At 41.9% G+C, this 19287-nt stretch overlaps 2 protein-coding genes across 3 annotated transcripts in view; both read left to right on the top strand.

Moving 5' to 3' along the window:
- Positions 1-14528, top strand: part of lamb4 (laminin, beta 4) — a 30114-nt gene extending 15586 nt beyond the window's left edge. The window contains exons 20-34 of the mRNA XM_037768708.1: positions 94-325; positions 579-736; positions 1801-2025; positions 2832-3049; positions 3387-3483; positions 3567-3936; positions 5188-5348; positions 7374-7576; positions 7745-7942; positions 9256-9400; positions 10414-10621; positions 12175-12310; positions 12419-12589; positions 12769-12922; positions 13127-14528. Coding sequence (XP_037624636.1) covers positions 94-325; positions 579-736; positions 1801-2025; positions 2832-3049; positions 3387-3483; positions 3567-3936; positions 5188-5348; positions 7374-7576; positions 7745-7942; positions 9256-9400; positions 10414-10621; positions 12175-12310; positions 12419-12589; positions 12769-12922; positions 13127-13263 — 2813 coding nt within the window. The 3' untranslated portion in view covers positions 13264-14528. The remainder of the gene's footprint in view (positions 1-93; positions 326-578; positions 737-1800; positions 2026-2831; positions 3050-3386; positions 3484-3566; positions 3937-5187; positions 5349-7373; positions 7577-7744; positions 7943-9255; positions 9401-10413; positions 10622-12174; positions 12311-12418; positions 12590-12768; positions 12923-13126) is intronic.
- Positions 14529-16935: 2407 nt separating this feature from the next.
- The window catches only part of lamb1a (laminin, beta 1a), a 28947-nt gene continuing 26595 nt past the window's right edge, over positions 16936-19287 (top strand). For both annotated transcript variants that reach the window (XM_037768125.1, XM_037768124.1), the window contains exon 1: positions 16936-17153. In XM_037768125.1, the coding sequence (XP_037624053.1) occupies positions 17123-17153 (31 nt within the window). In that variant the 5' untranslated portion in view covers positions 16936-17122. The remainder of the gene's footprint in view (positions 17154-19287) is intronic.

The following is a 19287-nucleotide window of genomic DNA, read 5'->3' as shown; positions in this document are numbered from 1 at the left end:
TGAAATCCTTCTAAGTGTGTGTATAGTTTTTAGGACGAATTAAGGAAAAAATCAGTCAATGATGATTATTCTGTGCTTTTTTTTTGTTTGCAGCATGTGAGTGTGACCCTCGTGCTTCGGTGTCGGAGTTTTGTGATCAGGTCAGAGGTCAGTGTACGTGTCGTTCAGAGGCAACAGGCCGAAGCTGTGATCGCTGTCGGACTGGATTCTGGGGTTTCCCATCCTGTCGACCCTGTGAATGTAACGAACTGTCCGAGGTGTGCGATGAAGAAACCGGCGAGTGTCGGAACTGCAGGGAGCACGCCACCGGACCAAATTGTGACAGGTAATATCTATATCTATATATAGATATAGATATAGATATATATATACAGTATATAGATATATTAAGAATTATATCACCTGTCACAGTGTTATTTCATTAGTGTTCAGAAATCTTTTCAGACTGGATCTTCTGGATATTTTACTCTGAGAATATTAATATATTTTATATTATATTTCCATACGTTCTAACATGTGAAATGTTTGAGTTCTGTAGATGTTCTGGTTCTGATGACACCCCTGTGTTGCTGATGCAGGTGTGTGGAGGGTTACTATGGTAACCCTATCTCCAGACAGCCCTGTCAGCCCTGCCTGTGTCCAGACGTCCAGGGCAGCGGAAGATTCTTTGCCACTTCGTGCCAACAAGACCCACAATCCCTCAGTCTGACCTGTACCTGCAGGGAGGGGCACAAAGGTAGGAGCTGACCTCTGTGGTACTTCAGCCAGCTGACTTCTTTTTCACAGACAGGAACCCTGTATTCTGAGAGCAGAGTCCTGATTGGAGTATAACATTTAAGGAGATCAGGCAGGTAGGTTACAATTTTGTAAGTCATCAAAAGCAACTTAAAGTCTGATCTGACATGGATAGGGAGCCAACAAAGCGAAGCTAAAATGTACTCAAATTTACTACAGTTTTAGTTAAAATTCTAGCCGCAGCATTCTGAACCGTTTGAAAACTTTTAGTCTGGATGATACAAAGATGTGAATTAGAATCTCAGCATGAGCCAAAGACCTAATTTTATCTATGTTGCATGGTGAAAAAAGGCAGTCGAGGAGATTTCTTTAATGTGCCGATGAAAAGAAAGAGTTGAATCGAATGTAACACCAAGATTGTTGGCTGTTGGGATACAGAAGTTTAAACTTCTAGTCGACTAGTCTAAAAGACAACACTCAGAAAACGTCAAAATAGATCACAAGTTAAAGGTCCAGTGTGTGGGATCTAACCCTATCTAGTGAGGTGAGAAGATTACAACCAACTGAAGCATCTCCGAGCGTGTTGGAGAGCTACGATGGCGAATGTTCCTCTCTAGAGCCATCCGGAACAGAGCCAGTGTGTATGTTCGTATGTATGTGTTTGTGAGTGTGTGTACGAGGGAAGTGAGTGGTGAAGCGAGAGAGAGAGAGAGAGAGAGAGAGAGCGGCGGCGACGGGAGCAAGTAATGTTATCGACTCTGGTACAATCAGGAAAAGTTAACAGAGTTATGTTTGTTCATTCTGGGCTACAGTAGAAACATGGCGGTGCAACATGGAGAGGACCCGCTCCCTACGTAGATATAAACGGCTCATTTTAAGCTAACGGAAACACAACTTGCTTAACTTCTTAGTATCAACAAAGTGCCTGAACACACCTCCTTTTAAGACCTTGTAAGATAGGGTCCATTGTTTTGTGTATGTGCATGAACCGTTGCTACATTTACATTAAACATGTGACCACAGTGAATATGTCCCAACAGTTAAATCTGACTGTGACCGTCTCAGGTCCGCGCTGCGACCGATGCAGCCCTGGTTTCTATGGTGACCTGGCGTCGCCAGGCACCAGCTGTGAGGAGTGTCCCTGCAACAACAACATAAACCCGGATGACCGTCACGCCTGCGACAGCCTGACAGGAGAATGTCAGCGCTGCCTCCACAACACGATGGGACCACGCTGCCAAGACTGCAAACTTGGTTACTATGGCAACGCTCTGGACCACGACTGCAAAGGTGAAGTCAAGGGTATAAAATAATAACAATAATAAGAAGAATAAGAATGGAAAGAAAACGTTATAAATATTGAACATTTTGTACAAAAAATGCAATACAATGTCCGTCCCTGGGTTCCTCCCAGTTGGACCTGCCCAGAAAACCACCACAGGGAGGCATTCAGAAGGCATCAGGCCTCACCTGACCCCTGTCAGCAAGGAGCAGTGGTTCTCCTCTGAGCTCCCCACCCGGTCACCCTGCCTACTTGGATCCACCATCTCATTTTTCACTACCCAGAGACCAGGACGGACCAGAATCAGCCACCAGTCTGGTACAGAATCCACATTCCTGCTGACGCTGCACCAACCCACCCAATGATTTGACGCCCCTCACTGGTGAACCAGACCCTGACATACTTGAACTCCACCCAGTCTTCACCGGAGGTCCCTGTGTTCACCGTAGGTCCCAGTGTTCACCGGAGGTCCCAGTGTTCACCGGAGGTCCCAGCCTGATGAAGTTAACAGAACCAAATCACCTGCTAACCCCCCGCCCACACACATACGGCCTCATATCTGATGATACGACTACAAAGCCAATCGTCGATCTTTGGCCTCAGGTGTTCTGGTACCAGGTACAACTGTCATTCCCCATCAGTCTCTAACCAGTACAGACAGGTTCAGATCCGGTCGGCTGAGTTCTCAGGCTCCACCCAGAGAAATGGCAGAAATGTAAAGACGAGGGATTGAAGTTTGTGACTGGTGAACTAATATGTTTTTCTTTATCTGATTTATTTCATGTATTTAATATATTTATTGTGTATTTCCTAGAATGCTCTTGTGACCGGCGGGGGACAGAGGTGACTCAGTGTCCTCTGGAGAGTCCCTGTTTCTGTGATTGGAGGACGGGACAGTGTCCCTGCAGGACGGGGGTGGTGGGTGTCCTTTGTGACGAATGTGAGGACGAGTACTGGAACCTGGACGGAGCGTCGGGATGTCAACCCTGCAGCTGTGATTCTGTTAACTCTTTCTCCAACATCTGCAACAAGGCAAGAGGCACTAACCACTATTCATGTTATTGACCTCACACTACAGAGCTGAATCACATGAAGCACACGTAAAGTTCCGTGTTCAGATGAAACATGTTGTAATCGGTAACTTAAAGGGATAAAACAACTGAATTTGATCAGTAAGTAACATTTATTTATACGGCACATTTCCAGTTTAGTGTTTCTCAATAAAAGACAAAAGAAAGACATGATAAAGGGACACACAATAGAAATAATAAATAATTGCTTACAGTAAAACATTGACTGAATAAAGCAGTGATGTGTTCAGGTGACGGGACAGTAAAACATTAACTGAATTAAGCAGTGATGTGTACAGGTGACGGGACAGTGCCCGTGCCGTCCTGAGTTTGGAGGAAGACAGTGTGACGAATGTGGAGAAAATCATTTTGGGAATCCAGACCTGCAGTGTATCTGTGAGTAAAGACGCTTTCTTTACCCTTCTCTGTAACAGAGCTCCAGCTTGTTTTTATCTAAACTCATCATGTCTCCTTCTCAGCTTGTGACTGTAATATGGAGGGAACAGAGCGTCCGTCATGTGACCCTGAAACCGGCGAGTGTATGTGTCGGATCGGCGTCACCGGTATCTTCTGTGACGAGTGTGCCCCTGGCTATGACTCAGCGTTCCCGGCCTGCAAGGAGTGCCATCCATGTACCGTCGTCTTGGCCAAAGACGTCACCGATGTCCAGCGAGCTGCCCAGAGGATGAGAACCTTTGTACCCAGCCACGGCGATGACCTGCGGCCCGGAGTCAGTCGCCACCGGCAACGGATGCTGGTAATGCACTCCAAGATGGACGTCCTTGCCAACCTCATGGGACTCTCCCCGTCAAAGGCGGAGAAGGTGGAGAAAATGTCTGCGATGATCAGGTAAGTTCTGCGGGTTTTAACTTGTGGCCTCACAGCAACATCTGCAAACATCTGTAACACTGTCAGAGTTCATTCAAACACTTTAACATGGTGTCAACATGGTCCACAGTGTTAATTTAATTATTGTCACTACTCACTCTGTGTGGAGTTGAAATTTAAAGACTAATCCGTGTTAGTGTCAGTTTGTTCCTCTTCCTCAGAGACTAGCCTTTTTCCTTCGCTCCTTTCACCATCACCCATCTACAGCCTCATCTGCTCTGCAGTTACCTGGCTTCCCCCGCCCACCTCCTCACCTGCATCTCATCATCCACTACATATACCCGTCCACTTCCTTTGTCGGTTCATCCTCTTCGCTGTGTGGAGTTTTCATTACCTGTTTGCCTCTGTACCTGTATAATGTCATCAGGCAGCTGAAGGGAGACCGGGATGGTCGTAGCACCTTTTGTCTGAGCATCAGTAACTCAGATCTCTCAAACTTGTATACATGGTACCATAATTGTCTAATACAAAAAAAAAACTCACTTGGACGTCTACTGCACTATCACTCATCATGTGAGTTAATATCAAATGCAAAAAGTTCTGTTGTTACAACCTACACCACTACTGGGTGAGCTGTAACATTAGCTTTGGTGTAGATGTAACAGTAAGAGGTTATTTGTAGAAATAAGATCCACGCTATTTATGCAAGGACTTTATTGACAGATAAAGAATATATAGTTTTGAATAAAGTGAAAAATTTAAATTGACTAAAGAAATAAACTTTCATTTTAAAGTGAACTTTAAACAACTGACTGTATCCCTGAATGTGCATGTGTCACATAGGCTTTAGTGTTCAATCACTGTCAAGTTTGGGGGGCAAATGTAGATGGCTGCCGCTCTGCTCATTAGGACGTTTTTGGTCTGGCCATAAAGACTCAAATAAAGAACCTGTTTAACACAACAGCATCGGCATCTAGTGTGTAGTCCCGCCATGCCGGCTGTCCCATTCACACAAACGTCGACTCTGCTCTGTGACGACCTCTGCTGCCGGCTCAGCAGCAGAACAACTCTGTTCCACCATTCTGCCTCTATACCTTTCATACAGAACAGCGAGACGGCATAACGGCGCAACAGAAACAGTCCCGCCTTGAGTAGGCTGTGTGAAAGGGGCTAAAATGTTAAAAAAAACAGTTAAGAATGGCTGATTTATCGGAGTACATGAGTCTTTCACAATGCAGTTGCAGACTGTTTTAAACATTTTCTTCCTCACAGGAAGCTGAAAGACGCCATCGACCCGAACGTGATCTTGATAAACCCGTCTCCTCTCCTCAACACTGAAATCGACAACATTCATCTGGAGTTCAAGAAGCTCCTGAGCAACCTGAAGGAGAAACTCATCGAGGATCAGGACTATGACGATGAATACCCGGAGGGTAGAGTGATGTTGTTGTTGTAATAGTTTAACTCACTAAAAACATGGCTGATCCTTCTCTGATTCACCTTCACGCTCTGCACACTTGAGATTAGAATTTTACCCACATTCAATCAGTGACTGTGACCAGATCATAACTCACCTCGAACCTTGTTTCCTTCGTCATGCAGTCTGCACTTAAGTGTCAGGGTCTAATCCTACAGCCTGTTTATTATGGAGGCATCTGGTGGACACAGATATCCTGCTTCCCCCTATATCTGTAAGGTGATTCCACCTTTCCCTGGATAAAAACCTCTGTTGTTCACCATCTGGAGGAGCCCCTTCCCAAGCAAGCAAGGGACAAGCTAATCCTAACCATGACCCCTGACCCCTAACCCTAACCACTTCCTCAGCAAGCAAGGGACAAGCTAATCCTAACCCTGACCCTTGACCCTTAACCCTAACCCCTTCCCAAGCAAGCAAGCGACAAGCTAATCCTAAACCCTGACCCCTAACCCTAACCCCTTCCTCAGCAAGCAAGGGACAAGCTAATCCTAACCCTGACCCCTGACCCCTAACCCTAACCCCTTCCTCAGCAAGCAAGGGACAAGCTAATCCTAACCCTGACCCCTGACCCTAACCCTAACCCCTTCCTCAGCAAGCAAGGGACAAGCTAATCCTAACCCTGACCCCTGACCACTAACCCTAACCACTTCCCCAGCAATCAAGGGACAAGATAATCCTAATCCTAACCCTAACCCCTAATCCTAACCCCTGACCCCTAACCCCTTCCCTAGCAAGCATGTGACAAGCTAATCCTAACCCTAACCCTGACCCCTGACCCCTAACGCTAAACAGGAGGAGAGGGCCTCCTGTTCCTCTCCTCTTCCTTGTTGTAAAAAAACTCGGCGCCGTATGGCCCTGAATGAAACCCAGTCAACCTCCCTCACCTCATGTCTCCTTGGCCAGTCCTGCTCGATGTCCAGCTTCTAACTCGGTAGTGTTTGGCTCGTTAAATGTCAGATACCTTGGTTAAGTAAGGATATCATGTGGTGGTGTTGGACTGGCTGTGATTCACAAACATCATTTTAAAAGTTCCTCACACTCTTTTGGGAACTTTTCCCCATTTTAATCACTTGGTGGTTTGATGACAAATGGCAAGGTCCCTTTACTTTGTGTTTTAATCTACAGACTCTGGTTGTATTCAGGTGTTCTCTGCGCTTTTAGCTTTCATGATGTCTTGATTTTAACATACATGCATGCTGTCACTCTGGCTCTTCTCTTTGTAAACATTGTGAAATATTTTGATCTTGCTCAGTCAGTTGAGGGTCCCGCTCACTTAAATGGGAACACCGTGGACATTGTTCTCTGGTTTTATTCTTGAAAGTGTTGATCTCTGTGAAGCTAGCTAATGTGTTTCTGAACACAAAGCTTTTATTTTGAAGGCCCTCCTTCAAAACATGAGAGGAAACAGAAGTGTGGGAGTAGGGGGTCTACTCCCACACTTCTGTTTCCTCTCATGTCCTCAACACTAACTCTGCCTTCACCACTGCATCTACACATTATAGCAGTAACTAAAAATAGTCTGCACAGGGTTTTCTAAATAACTTCAAACAATACATGTACTTGATTGTATACCTGCCTTGGCTTAACAGCAGCAGTAGAGAAATGAAGAGGAAATGCAGACAAACTGAATGGAAATGGAAAAAGTCTGCCGGTGCCATGAAGCCTGGTTCTCCTGTTTGTCTGAAATCATTGCAACAAACTGTCATAACCCTAGAGTCCTTTTCAAAACCTTCTGCAACACTTTATTTATTAATTCATTATTTGCATCTGCATTTATTGACATTGTGTTTTTCTTTTTTTTAAATGAAAGTGTGCAGAAAGTGAAGAAGTCAGAATACTTTCAGAAGCTACTGTTTCAGATTATTTAAATAGAAACGCAGAAGCGCCATTAAACCTGCTGAACTCAACATTTTATTTTGAAACAATGACTTTATCAGAACAAACTGGTTTATGCTCCGTGTCTCCTCTGATCCTGTTGTAGAGCTGGAGGATGAGATCCAGAAGTATAATAAAGCCTTCATGTTGGACGAGAAGATAGTGAGAAACGCCAGCAAAGCCCTGGATGACTCCATGAACACCAGACAGGAAGTCAAACACAAACTGAGCATGCGCAGTGGCAAAGGAGACCTGGCACCGCTGGAGAAGAAGGTCAAAGAGCTCAGCGTGGTCGACCTCAACCAAAAGGTGAGTAATAACCTACAGAGTCACCGGTGTGTGTGTGTGTGTGAAGTTGCTCCTGTATTTCAATGACTAGTGTGTCTTGATGCTGTGTGCAGCAGTGTCACTAATAATCAGTGATTGATAGTCACAGTCAGGTGAATGAGCCTCTTCATGTGTTGTGGTCTGATGCAGGTCTGCGGAGCACCAGGTCTAGAGGACTGTACCGGATGTGGTGGAGCTCTGTGTGGTCTGGATTTGGGAAAAAGGAAGTGTGGAGGTCCAAACTGTGACGGAGTCGTTCCTGTCAGTCAGGAAGCTTCAGAGACGGCAGAGAGAGTGAAGGACCAACTACTCACACTTCCATCCAGTCTGCACGAGTCCAAGAACAAGGCAGGTTTACACTGGGAGGACTGGGAGGACCGGTGCTGGTACTGGAACAGACTCAGAGATCCAGTCCGGGTCCAGATAAACCAGCTTTTAATTTGAAGAATGTCTTTTAAACCCTGAAACCAGAATAAATTAGTGCTACTGAATGAGAGCTGTTATAATAAGGGGTTCATTTTGACCAGAGCTCAGAAACAGCCGTTCTAAAGCCTGGTTTAAATGTCCACATTACTAAGTCAAGAATTACATATGAATGGCAGACCGGGGTGGTGGTTCCCATTTTTAAAAAGGGGGACCGGAGGGTGTGCTCCAATTACCGGGGTATCACACTGCTCTGCCTCCCCGGGAAAGTTTATTCTAGGGTGCTGGAAAGGAGGCTCTGACTGACTGTCAAACCTCAGATCCAGGAGGAACAATGTGGATTCCGTCCTGGCCGTGGAACAGTAGACCAGCTCTTTACCCTCATGGGGCTGTTGGAAGGGTCATGGGAGTTTGCCCATCCAGTCTACATGTGTTTTGTGGAATTTGTATAACCAAAGTGAGAGCTGCGTCCGTATACTCGGCACAAAGTCAAACACATTTCCGGTCTGCAACAGTTGTCTCTTGTCACCGATCCTGTTTGTGATTTTCATGGACAGGATCTCAAGGTGCAGCCGGGGGAAGGCGAGTGTCCGTTTTGAGGACCTCAGAATTGCGTCTGTTACAGGTCCCAGAATGTGGTAACATAGAAACAAAGTACGAATCTGTAAAATACTACTGACGCTGCACCGCTATGCGGGCGCTGTACCGGACCGTTGTGGTTCAGAGGGAGATGAGCCGGAGAGCAAAGCTCTCGATTTACTGGTCCATCTACGTTCCAATCCTCACCTATGGCCAAGAGGTTCAGGTAGTGACCAATCGCTGATCGCAGATACAAGCGGCTGAAATGAGTTTCCTTCGTAGAGTGGCTGGGCTCAGCCTTAGAGATAGGGTGAGGAGCTCAGACATCCGGAGGGAGCTCAGAGTAGAGACACTGCTCCTTCACCTCTAAAGGGACCAGCTGAGGTGGTTCAACATCTGATCAGGATCCTCCTGGACGCCCCCCTTTGGAGGTTTTCTGGACACGTCCAACTGGTAGGAAACCAAAAGAACCAAAAGAGTTGTTCATGAGTCAGTTCACTAGTGGCAGGTGAATGACAAGTACTGTGTTTCTTAAAAGAATCGGCCCTCTCATCACTATTGCCAGCTGTGGAGGTGACACTGGGGCCACGTTATCAGATTGCTGGTCACTTTACTGCTTCACTGTTAACTAAATATTATAACTGTGTATTTTGTGTCAGATCAATGATGCGAAACGTGCAGCTCAGGACACCAAAGACCAAGCCAAAGACCTCCAGGACCGGATCAACAACAACATAGACTCCCTCAAGAGAGAGAAAAATATAACCAAGGAGCTCATCCAGCGTGTCAAAGATCACCTGATAGGTCAGTGTTAAGGTGATACTACAGGAACCTGGTCTTCACCTGGAGGACTCTGGTTACAGTTTGATCAGTTTACAGATGAGATATTTTTATAATGGGAGGCGTCCATGTTTTGGTTTTCAGACACTGTATTATTAAAAGATAACTAGCTGAGTAAATGAAGCTTCTGAAGTTATTTGTAAGGACTAATTTTGTGTTCATATCGTGTTGGAGTTACCGTATTTATAAGTTTCAGACTTGTAATTGTCATTCTAATCATAATTACCACTGAAGTTTTTTCTGAAAGCTCTGATATACTGTATATATGACTTGGAGCTTAAAGGATAAATTTGCCAATTTTCAACCTAGAACCTATTTTCCCATGTTTTTGTGTCTACGTGTCGAATGGGGACAACACTTTCTGAAAGTGGTCCAGTATTGAGGGAGAACGATGCAGCCTGCAGTCGCTAAATGAGCTGTAATGTAATCATTTGGGGCCACGTGGCACCGTCAGTTTGCGTCCACTAAAAGTTCTTTGGTCTGAAACTTATAAATATGGTAACTCCAACTTGATAGGAACACAAAATTAGTCCTTACAAAAAGCTTCAGAAGCTTCATTTACTCAACTAGAGTAGAGTAAATGATTCTGTGACAGGAAACAAAAGAAAAATCGCATCCTGCTGCAGCAGATTTGAACTCTTAAAACACGACAGAGTGATGAGTTTCTGTCTGCAGGAAACGTCTTTGTCCTCACCTGTACCTGTCTTATATGTTTTTTATGTTTGGTTGTAGCGTCGGTCAGACAGTTCACAACACAACCAGTTTCTTTTTATATAAAATGCTGACTCCACCCAACCAGGACGGTGTTGGTGTGCTCCGTCATACACTGCTCACAAAGTCTCATCGTAGATAAAACACAACTAAGCTTTTAACAGATTAACACGCCTGATGATATGATATGTAACTAAGTTCATATAGTTTTATACTGGTTTTATACTTCAACTGCAACATAAGTAATCATGTTTCCTCCCTGACAGATGAGATGGTTCCTCCAGAGGACATTGAGAAAATGGCTCTAGCTGTTCTGTCCATCAAGCTGCCAGGATCACCTGACCAGATCCGATCAATGATCAATGACATCAATAATCTGCTGTCTAACAAGCCCAATTTCCAGAACGACCTGGAGAACCTGGAGGAGCACGCCAAGACCGCCAAGGACCTGTTGGAGAAAGCTCAAGAACTCAAGTCAGTGTCTGAAAGCATGAAATAACATCCATGGCTCATAGGGCTGTACCAAATAGTTTGAGGCTTCAATCATCTTTGTTGTGTTTTTTGGCATATCTATTCTTTGTGTTTAAAGCCGGTATTTCTGCACAGTTGCAGATAAAGGTTAGGCTATACACTAATCAGTGTTACCCTTATATTCACTCTGCAGCATTAATGTCCTCTGCTCTGGTGTTTCACCGAAAGGGTTTACAGGCAGGCAGGCTACATTGAACTCATAGTGTATGTGGAGGTGAAGATAACGTTGGTACCAGTTTCTAACAGTCTCAGAAGTAAATTGCATTATACTATTAGTAGAATTAGATTTCAGTGGTGGCTGCGTAGGATTGTGTCTGACTGTCTGTGATCCAAACATTTCCAATAACTCCAGAGCATTTTTAAAGTAAAAAAAAAAAGTCACAATTTCTTGAAAAAGATAGATGTAATCATTTCCAAAATTCAAAACCTATTTTTATCCAACAAAATATTCTGCTTCAAATGATGTGGGCTAGGAGAGACAGCTGTCATATCTAGAAATCTGACAGAGTTTATTAGTGAACCTAATCCATAACAACGTTTGAGACCAGGGGCCTTTCTCAAACCGGACACTCTCCACTCCCACTCTGACGGAGGGATCGTCTTTAGTCCTTCTCGCAACTCAATGAAGCACCCGTCTGTAAGGTGGAGGGTATAAATTCAATGGCAAGCTTTAAGACCAACTTCCCTCTCTCCGACGGAAACAGAAAACTGATGTAAAGTTTTGTAACCATGGTTTCGTATCAAGCGGCAATTGTTATACACAGCATTAATAATAAGCTACATAAGCAACAGTGTGGGCAGTGAGGTGACAGACTCATTACATTTACTCCAGATGGAGAAAAGTCTGAATCAGAATCCGGTTTATTGCCAAGTTGGTTTTCACATACAAGGAATTTGCTTTGGTGTTTTAGAGCATAAACAAGATATAGAAAATAGATCCACCATCTTATCGTGGTGGAGGGGTTTGTGCGCCCCAGTGATCCTGGGAGCTGTGTTGTCGGAGACTTTAGCTCCCGGTAGGGTCTCCCAAGACAAAGTGGTCCCAGGAAAGGGGCCAGACCAAGAGCGATTCACAACCTTTATGAATCGGCCAGAAAAGAGTTGTGACACCTCGCCAAGAAAAGGGAAACAGGGCCCCCTTCTGGACCTAGACCTGGGAGGGGGGCTCGCCAGCGATTGTCTGGTGGCCGGGCCTTGGGGGCACATGGGGCCCGGCCGGGCACAGCCCGAAAAATGGACATGGAGCTGCCACCCATGGGCTCACCTCCCACAAGAGTAGGCATTGGGATTGGGTGCAATGTGAGCCAGGCAGTAGGTAAAGACAGGGATCTATGCGTCACCCCGGCATCGCAAACTGGCTCCATAGGGACATGGAACGTTACCTCTCTGGCGGGGAAGGAACCGGAGCTGGTGCAGGAGGTGGAGCGGTATCAACTAGATATAGTTGGGCTCACCTGGTATTTTGATGCTGTGTTGTTCTTGTTTCTTATGTTGAGGGAGCGGACAAAGAACATTGATGTGACCAAAATCAGCAATGATGTTTATGAAGCAGAGAAAGCTCAGGACCGAGCCAACAACGCCCTGCATTCAGCCAGCCAGGACACAGACATGGCCAAAGACCGAATCCAAGACGTAAAGATCAAAAATATTTAAAATGTCTCAAACATCTGGCACTTCAGTTCAGCCCTGCCTGACGCTGATGTCTTTAAATAAATTATGTTTAACCATGTCATGTTTCAGATGAGAGACAAACTGAACAGAACGGAGACAAAGCTGATGAATCGTCGACCTGAAGAACTGCAGGACGAGATCAAAGACCTGAAGAGGAAAACTGAACAGAACAGAGAGACGGCCAGAGACGCCATCGACGCTACAGACTCTGCTTTACAACACACTAATGAAACTAAACCAGTAAGACTATGCAGTATCCAGATCACTTCCTGTTAGTACATACTGATGGAGTATACAGTATGTAGCACATACTGAGGGAGTATACAGTATGAAGTACATACTGATGAAGTATGCAGTAGGTAGTATATACTGATGTAGTATGCAGTACGTTAGTATGACAACCTGTGTCTCTGTAACAGGGGCTGGATGAAGTGATGAGGCAGTTCGAGCTTTTGAAGCATAAAAATTTGACTCAGACGGATCAGGGTGAAGCTGGAAAGCGACTGAAGACCATCATGGAGGAGGCGGAGAAGATGAAGAGCCAGATGGAGGACAAACTCCGACAGATACAAGGTAGTATTAGTACTTTTATTTCTATTATTTAGTCTGGCAATTGTACATTTATAAATGTGGTATAATGACAGTAATTTTAGCAACACATGCATTCGGAGTAGCGGGAGTAATACTTGCCGCAGCAGTAGTAGTACAATATTATCTGCAGTGATAGTATGTGCAGTACTATAGTATATATAAATTATGGGTATTCTGTGTTGTCAGATCTGGAGGGGAAGATCCAGAACCTGATCAAGAATAAAGAGGAAAAAGCAGCTGAAGTAATTTTGTTGTTGGATAAGGTGGATTCACTTCGACGGGACATCTCCAAAAAAGCTGAAAGTTACGCCACCTGTATCTAATAAATACTACTGAGTACTACATACTGAAACACAGGTCCTCTTAAATACTACAGAGTACTACATACTGAAACACAGGTCCTCATAAATACTACTGAGTACTACATACTGAAACACAGGTCCTCATAAATACTACAGAGTACAACATACTGAAACACAGGTCCTCATAAACACTACTGAGTACTACATACTGAAACACAGGTCCTCATAAATACTACAGAGTACTACATACTGAAACACAGGTCCTCTTAAATACTACAGAGTACTACATACTGAAACACAGGTCCTCATAAATACTACAGAGTACAACATACTGAAACACAGGTCCTCATAAACACTACTGAGTACTACATACTGAAACACAGGTCCTCTTAAATACTACAGAGTACTACATACTGAAACACAGGTCCTCATAAATACTACAGAGTACAACATACTGAAACACAGGTCCTCATAAACACTACTGAGTACTACATACTGAAACACAGGTCCTCATAAATACTACAGAGTACTACATACTGAAACACAGGTCCTCTTAAATACTACTGAGTACAACATACTGAAACACAGGTCCTCATAAACACTACTGAGTACTACATACTGAAACACAGGTCCTCTTAAATACTACAGAGTACAACATACTGAAACACAGGTCCTCTTAAATACTACAGAGTACTACATACTGAAACACAGGTCCTCATAAATACTACAGAGTACAACATACTGAAACACAGGTCCTCATAAACACTACTGAGTACTACATACTGAAACACAGGTCTTCTTAAATACTACTGAGTACTACATACTGAAACACAGGTCCTCATAAATACTACAGAGTACAACATACTGAAACACAGGTCCTCTTAAATACTACTGAGTACTACATACTGAAACACAGGTCCTTTTAAATACTACTGAGTACTACATACTGAAACACAGGTCCTCTTAAATACTACTGAGTACTACATACTGAAACACAGGTCCTCATAAATACTACTGAGTACTACATACTGAAACACAGGTCCTCATAAATACTACTGAGTACTACACACTGAATCTGTAATCTAAATACAGAAAAGTTTATATGTTATTTTTTATCTCTGTAAACTTTTAAAACACAGTTCTGAACTTTCAGAGATTTGTATGTTTTCATATATTTGTTATTATTTCTTTCTATTACATGTATCTTTTCAAGTTATGCAACTATTCTACATGTATACAATAACATTACTATTCTTCATTAAATAATTTGTGTATTTCAAAATGAACATTTGTCTGCAGAATCTCATCTAATATTATAAAATATATCTGCTGAATACATCTGTGTCTCCCAGGATGGCTTCAACTGTTTGTTTAAATCATTTTACTTTTTAAAGGACCAGTGTGTAACAATTTGTGGGCAGAAATGGAACATGATATTAATAAGTATGTTTTCTTTAGTGTATAATCACCTGATAATAAAGTCATAAAATGTTCCTGTTCCCTCGTCTGGAGGGCAATGGGTTTTTAGTTAGATGTCTGAAATAAGGTCTGTGTTTAATACAAGCTGAAGAGATTTTAACAGTTTGTTCTACGATATAAAATATGTCAGTAAATATCCCACTGGTGAATTTTGAAGCATTTACGTGTTTTAAAAAATGCTAAATGAGACGACTAAACGCCATCACGCCAACTCGTCCTCCTTTACAGCCTCGTTGTGTTTACTCGCGCTAATGTGACCGTGGGGTAGCTCGTTTATAGCCTAACGTTAACTTTTTACTTCTGCTGATTGCATTCACACTTCATAAATCATAACGTGGTGTTCATTTTTGGAGATTATCTTGATGAACAAAACTGTGTCAGTATCATAAACGTGTGTTTGTCACAGAGATTATTTTCTGCAATAATCCAAAACCCAATGGAACAATCCCATTGGCTGTTAGTGGAGGGAACCAGGGAGATTATCACTTCCTGTTAGGGGAGCGAACCAGGGAGGTTTCTGAGCAGTTTACACAACAGAAGTGCTCGCCATCCAATCACTGAAAAATGCAATTCTTGCAGAAATCTCCAAATGTCAAAAGTTTTTGATCCTAAATCCAAGCATGGCTTTTTCTATGGTGTTCCTCGAGGTCTGTGTAACAATCTGGCCACATTGACCAAACAACCATGCAAGGTTTCTGCTACCCTTATTTTACAGACGTGACGCTTCCTGTGTGTGTGTGCCTGTGAGTGTGTGCGTGTGTTTGTCTATGTGTCTGTGTGTGCATGCGTGCGCATGTGTTAATTCTGTTTCCATTCAGTTGTTAATGTTTCTCCTCAGACAGATGAGCTGATCTCTGACTCAGCTCTGCAGGCCACCACACGTTCACAGTCATTACCCATGATGCACCGGGGCAGCAGTCCTGAATGAGTCTTCAGATGTTCAGGTGGGGGGTCACATTCCCAAACACCCCTCCTCCCCCAAAACACACACACACACTCACACACACACACCTCCTTTGTTGTTGCAGGTGAGGTTTAACTCTGTGGGGGAGGGCTGTGTGTGGTGTGTGTGTATGTGCGTGTGTATATGTGTGTGTGTGTGTGTGTGTGTGTGTGTGGTGTGGGGGGGTTCAGGAATGTCTTTTGTCTGTAGAGCCGGAAGGGGGGGACACAGAAAGACTTTTTCAGAACTACACTGTTAAGAATTTCCCAGTAAAATAACAGTAAAGAACTGGCAGCAGGGTTGCCTTTATGTTACTGTAAAATTAACATGATTATACTGTCGCTGAAATTTACAGCTTTGTACTGTTAATGAAAAATACAGTTTGATTTTTTTTTTTTTATTAATTTCACAGTATTTTACTGTTAATTTACTGTTTAAAGATACATTATATAGCTGTTTTCTTTTACCTTTCTTTTACATTATCTTATTGATTTGTTTTAATGCACTATTTAGGTTGTATTTTTTACATACATTTTAATAAACATTATTTTTTGCCTAGATGAATAGACTTAGCAGGTTACAGACATAGTCACACTAAATACAATTAAAGGCACTTGTTAGGAAAAAGGCTATATTAGACTTGTTGACACGTTTCCCAAAATGTCTGTCTATAGCTGGCTACAAGCACAGAATGCAAACCAGAACAACATGTGAGTGAAGAACAGAGCTAATTCACTGATTTTACAATCATGTACAATGTACAAGCCTCACATGTGCAGATCAGGTCCCAGAATAAAAACAATACTGCATGAAACTGTTACTGATGATACTTTAGACAGTTTATCAGCAGTAAAGTGATGTTTTTTAAGCATTATAGTTCAATTAAAAAACGGCCTATGAGCGTAATTTAACAGGTTTTCTTTTGTATTAACAGTAAAGCACTGTTTTTAGCAATAACAGGTTCATACTGTTGAAATCCTGCTGTAAATGAACAGCAATTGTTTACAGTGTACAGAAACAAACTAACTAAATCCATTTAAAGTATAAATCTGTTAATAACTTTATAGAAAATCTCTGCAGATAAATCTGAGAGTCACAACAGATCAATTATAAATACTATTGTATAATAATTGATCAATAATATAATCAGAGTTCCTTGTTTAACCCTTTCCTGACAGACTGTAGTCTCTCTCTCTCTCTTCTGTGCTTAATAACCACCTCCTGTTGGTCGCATCCAGTTTTATTTTGAAAGTCAGCCCGGATGTCTCGTGCTGAGGTGGAGGTGAGGAGGAGTCCGAGGAGGTCTCAGTGAGTCTGCAGAGTTCAGGACGTCTGGTGGTCTCTGCTGGGTTTCACTGGAGGTCTACAGTCCGGAGGTCTGAACCGGTTCAACACTCTGAGGTTCTGCTCGGTTTCCAGCTGGTTTTATTCTAGTTTTTCTTTTTGAGGATCAGCAACATGTTGGAGCTTCAGCTGGCTGTGCTGCTCGGTGAGTTTACTGCAAATACTGCAAATACTTCAAATACTGCAAATACTGCAAATACTGCAAATACTTCAATAGCCTACCTCAATCCTTCAATACTGAAATACCTCATTAATACAATACTTCAATACTTCAATAGTACTTTAATACTTCAATAGCCTACCTCAATACCTCAATACTACAATACTTCAATAGCCTACCTCAATACTGAAATACCTCAATACTACAATACTTTAATACTTCAATAGTACTTTAATACTTCAATAGCCTACCTCAATAATACAATACTTTAATACTTCAATAGTACTTTAATACTTCAATAGCCTACCTCAATACCTCAATACTACAATACTTCAATAGCCTACCTCAATACTGAAATACCTCAATACTACAATACTTTAATACTTCAATAGTACTTTAATACTTCAATAGCCTACCTCAATAATACAATACTTTAATACTTCAATAGTACTTTAATACTTCAATAGCCTACCTCAATACCTCAATACTACAATACTTCAATAGCCTACCTCAATACTGAAATACTACAATACTTCAATAGCCTACCTCAATACTGAAATACCTCAATACTACAATACTTTAATACTTCAATAGTACTTTAATACTTCAATAGCCTACCTCAATAATACAATACTTTAATACTTCAATAGTACTTTAATACTTCAATAGCCTACCTCAATACCTCAATACTACAATACTTCAATAGCCTACCTCAATACTGAAATACTACAATACTTCAATAGCCTACCTCAATACTGAAATACCTCAATACTACAATACTTTAATACTTCAATAGTACTTTAATACTTCAATAGCCTACCTCAATACCTCAATACTACAATACTTCAATAGCCTACCTCAATACTGAAATACCTCAATACTACAATACTTTAATACTTCAATAGTACTTTAATACTTCAATAGCCTACCTCAATACTTCAATACTTCAATACCTCAATACTACAATACTTCAATACCTCAATACTACAATACTTCAATACTTCAATACCTCAATACTACAATACTTCAATACTTCAATACTGAAATTTCAATGGTTCAATACTTTAGTCGTAGCCTACCTCAATACTGAAATACTTCAGTAGCCTAACTCAATACTGAAATACTTCAATACTTCAATACTGAAATACTGAATTACTGAATTAGTTTAATGCTGAAATACTTTAATGCTGAAATACTTCAATACTAAAATACTTTAAATCTGAAATGCTGAAATACTTTAATGCTGATATACTTCAATACTGAAATACTTTAAATCTGAAATGCTGAAATACTTTAATGCTGATATACTTCAATACTGAAATACTTTAAATCTGAAATGCTGCAATACTGAAATACTTTAATGAAAGTAATTGTCAGATTAATCGATAGGTTAATGAAAATAGTCGTTCACTGTGAATCATGAAGCTGGGAGAAATGTCTAATACAATTTAGATTTTAAATTTAAATAATTAGAAAATTTAATTTCATTAAATTTTGATTTTTAATTTCATTCATTAGGAAATTTAAATTGATTTCAGAAGAAAACATGTTCTAAAAGTAAAAAAACAATGAAATGAAAAGTAAAGGTGAAGACAGGATCAAAGTTTCCCATTAAAGATGATGAGTTCACTGATTAACTGCTTCCTCAGAGAGGGCAGCAGTGAAATCTGATCAGAGATCAGTCTGTTTTCTTCACTTCTCTGTGAAGTTGATGATCAATACAAACTGAAGCTGCTTATCACCAACGTATTCTAACAATGGTCCAATCTGATCCAGGATCCGTAGACTGTGGATCACTGAGCAACTCTTAAAGACATAAACTCATTCAGCGGTCCACAGTCTAAATTATTATTCTTATTGTTGATGAATCTGTTAAAGCTGCAGTAGGCAGAATATTTTGGCATCATTGGGCAAAAATCCCATAATAACCTTTCAGCATATTGTAATTCAAGTGTTCAGAGAGATAACTAAACTTCTGCACCTCCTCATGGCTCTTTTTTCAGGCTTAAAAAATCTAGCCTGTGACGGTAGACTTTGGCCAATCACAGGTAATTTCAGAGAAAGAGCGTTCCTATTGGCTGTTCATTCAGCAGTGGCAACTGTCAATCACTCGCAAACT

Source organism: Sebastes umbrosus, chromosome 4 (genome assembly GCF_015220745.1).
Source record: "Sebastes umbrosus isolate fSebUmb1 chromosome 4, fSebUmb1.pri, whole genome shotgun sequence".
Classification (NCBI taxonomy): Eukaryota; Metazoa; Chordata; class Actinopteri; order Perciformes; family Sebastidae; genus Sebastes; species Sebastes umbrosus.
The sequence above is the reverse complement of the archived record's forward strand: the minus strand, read 5'-3'. Positions and strand labels throughout refer to the sequence as shown.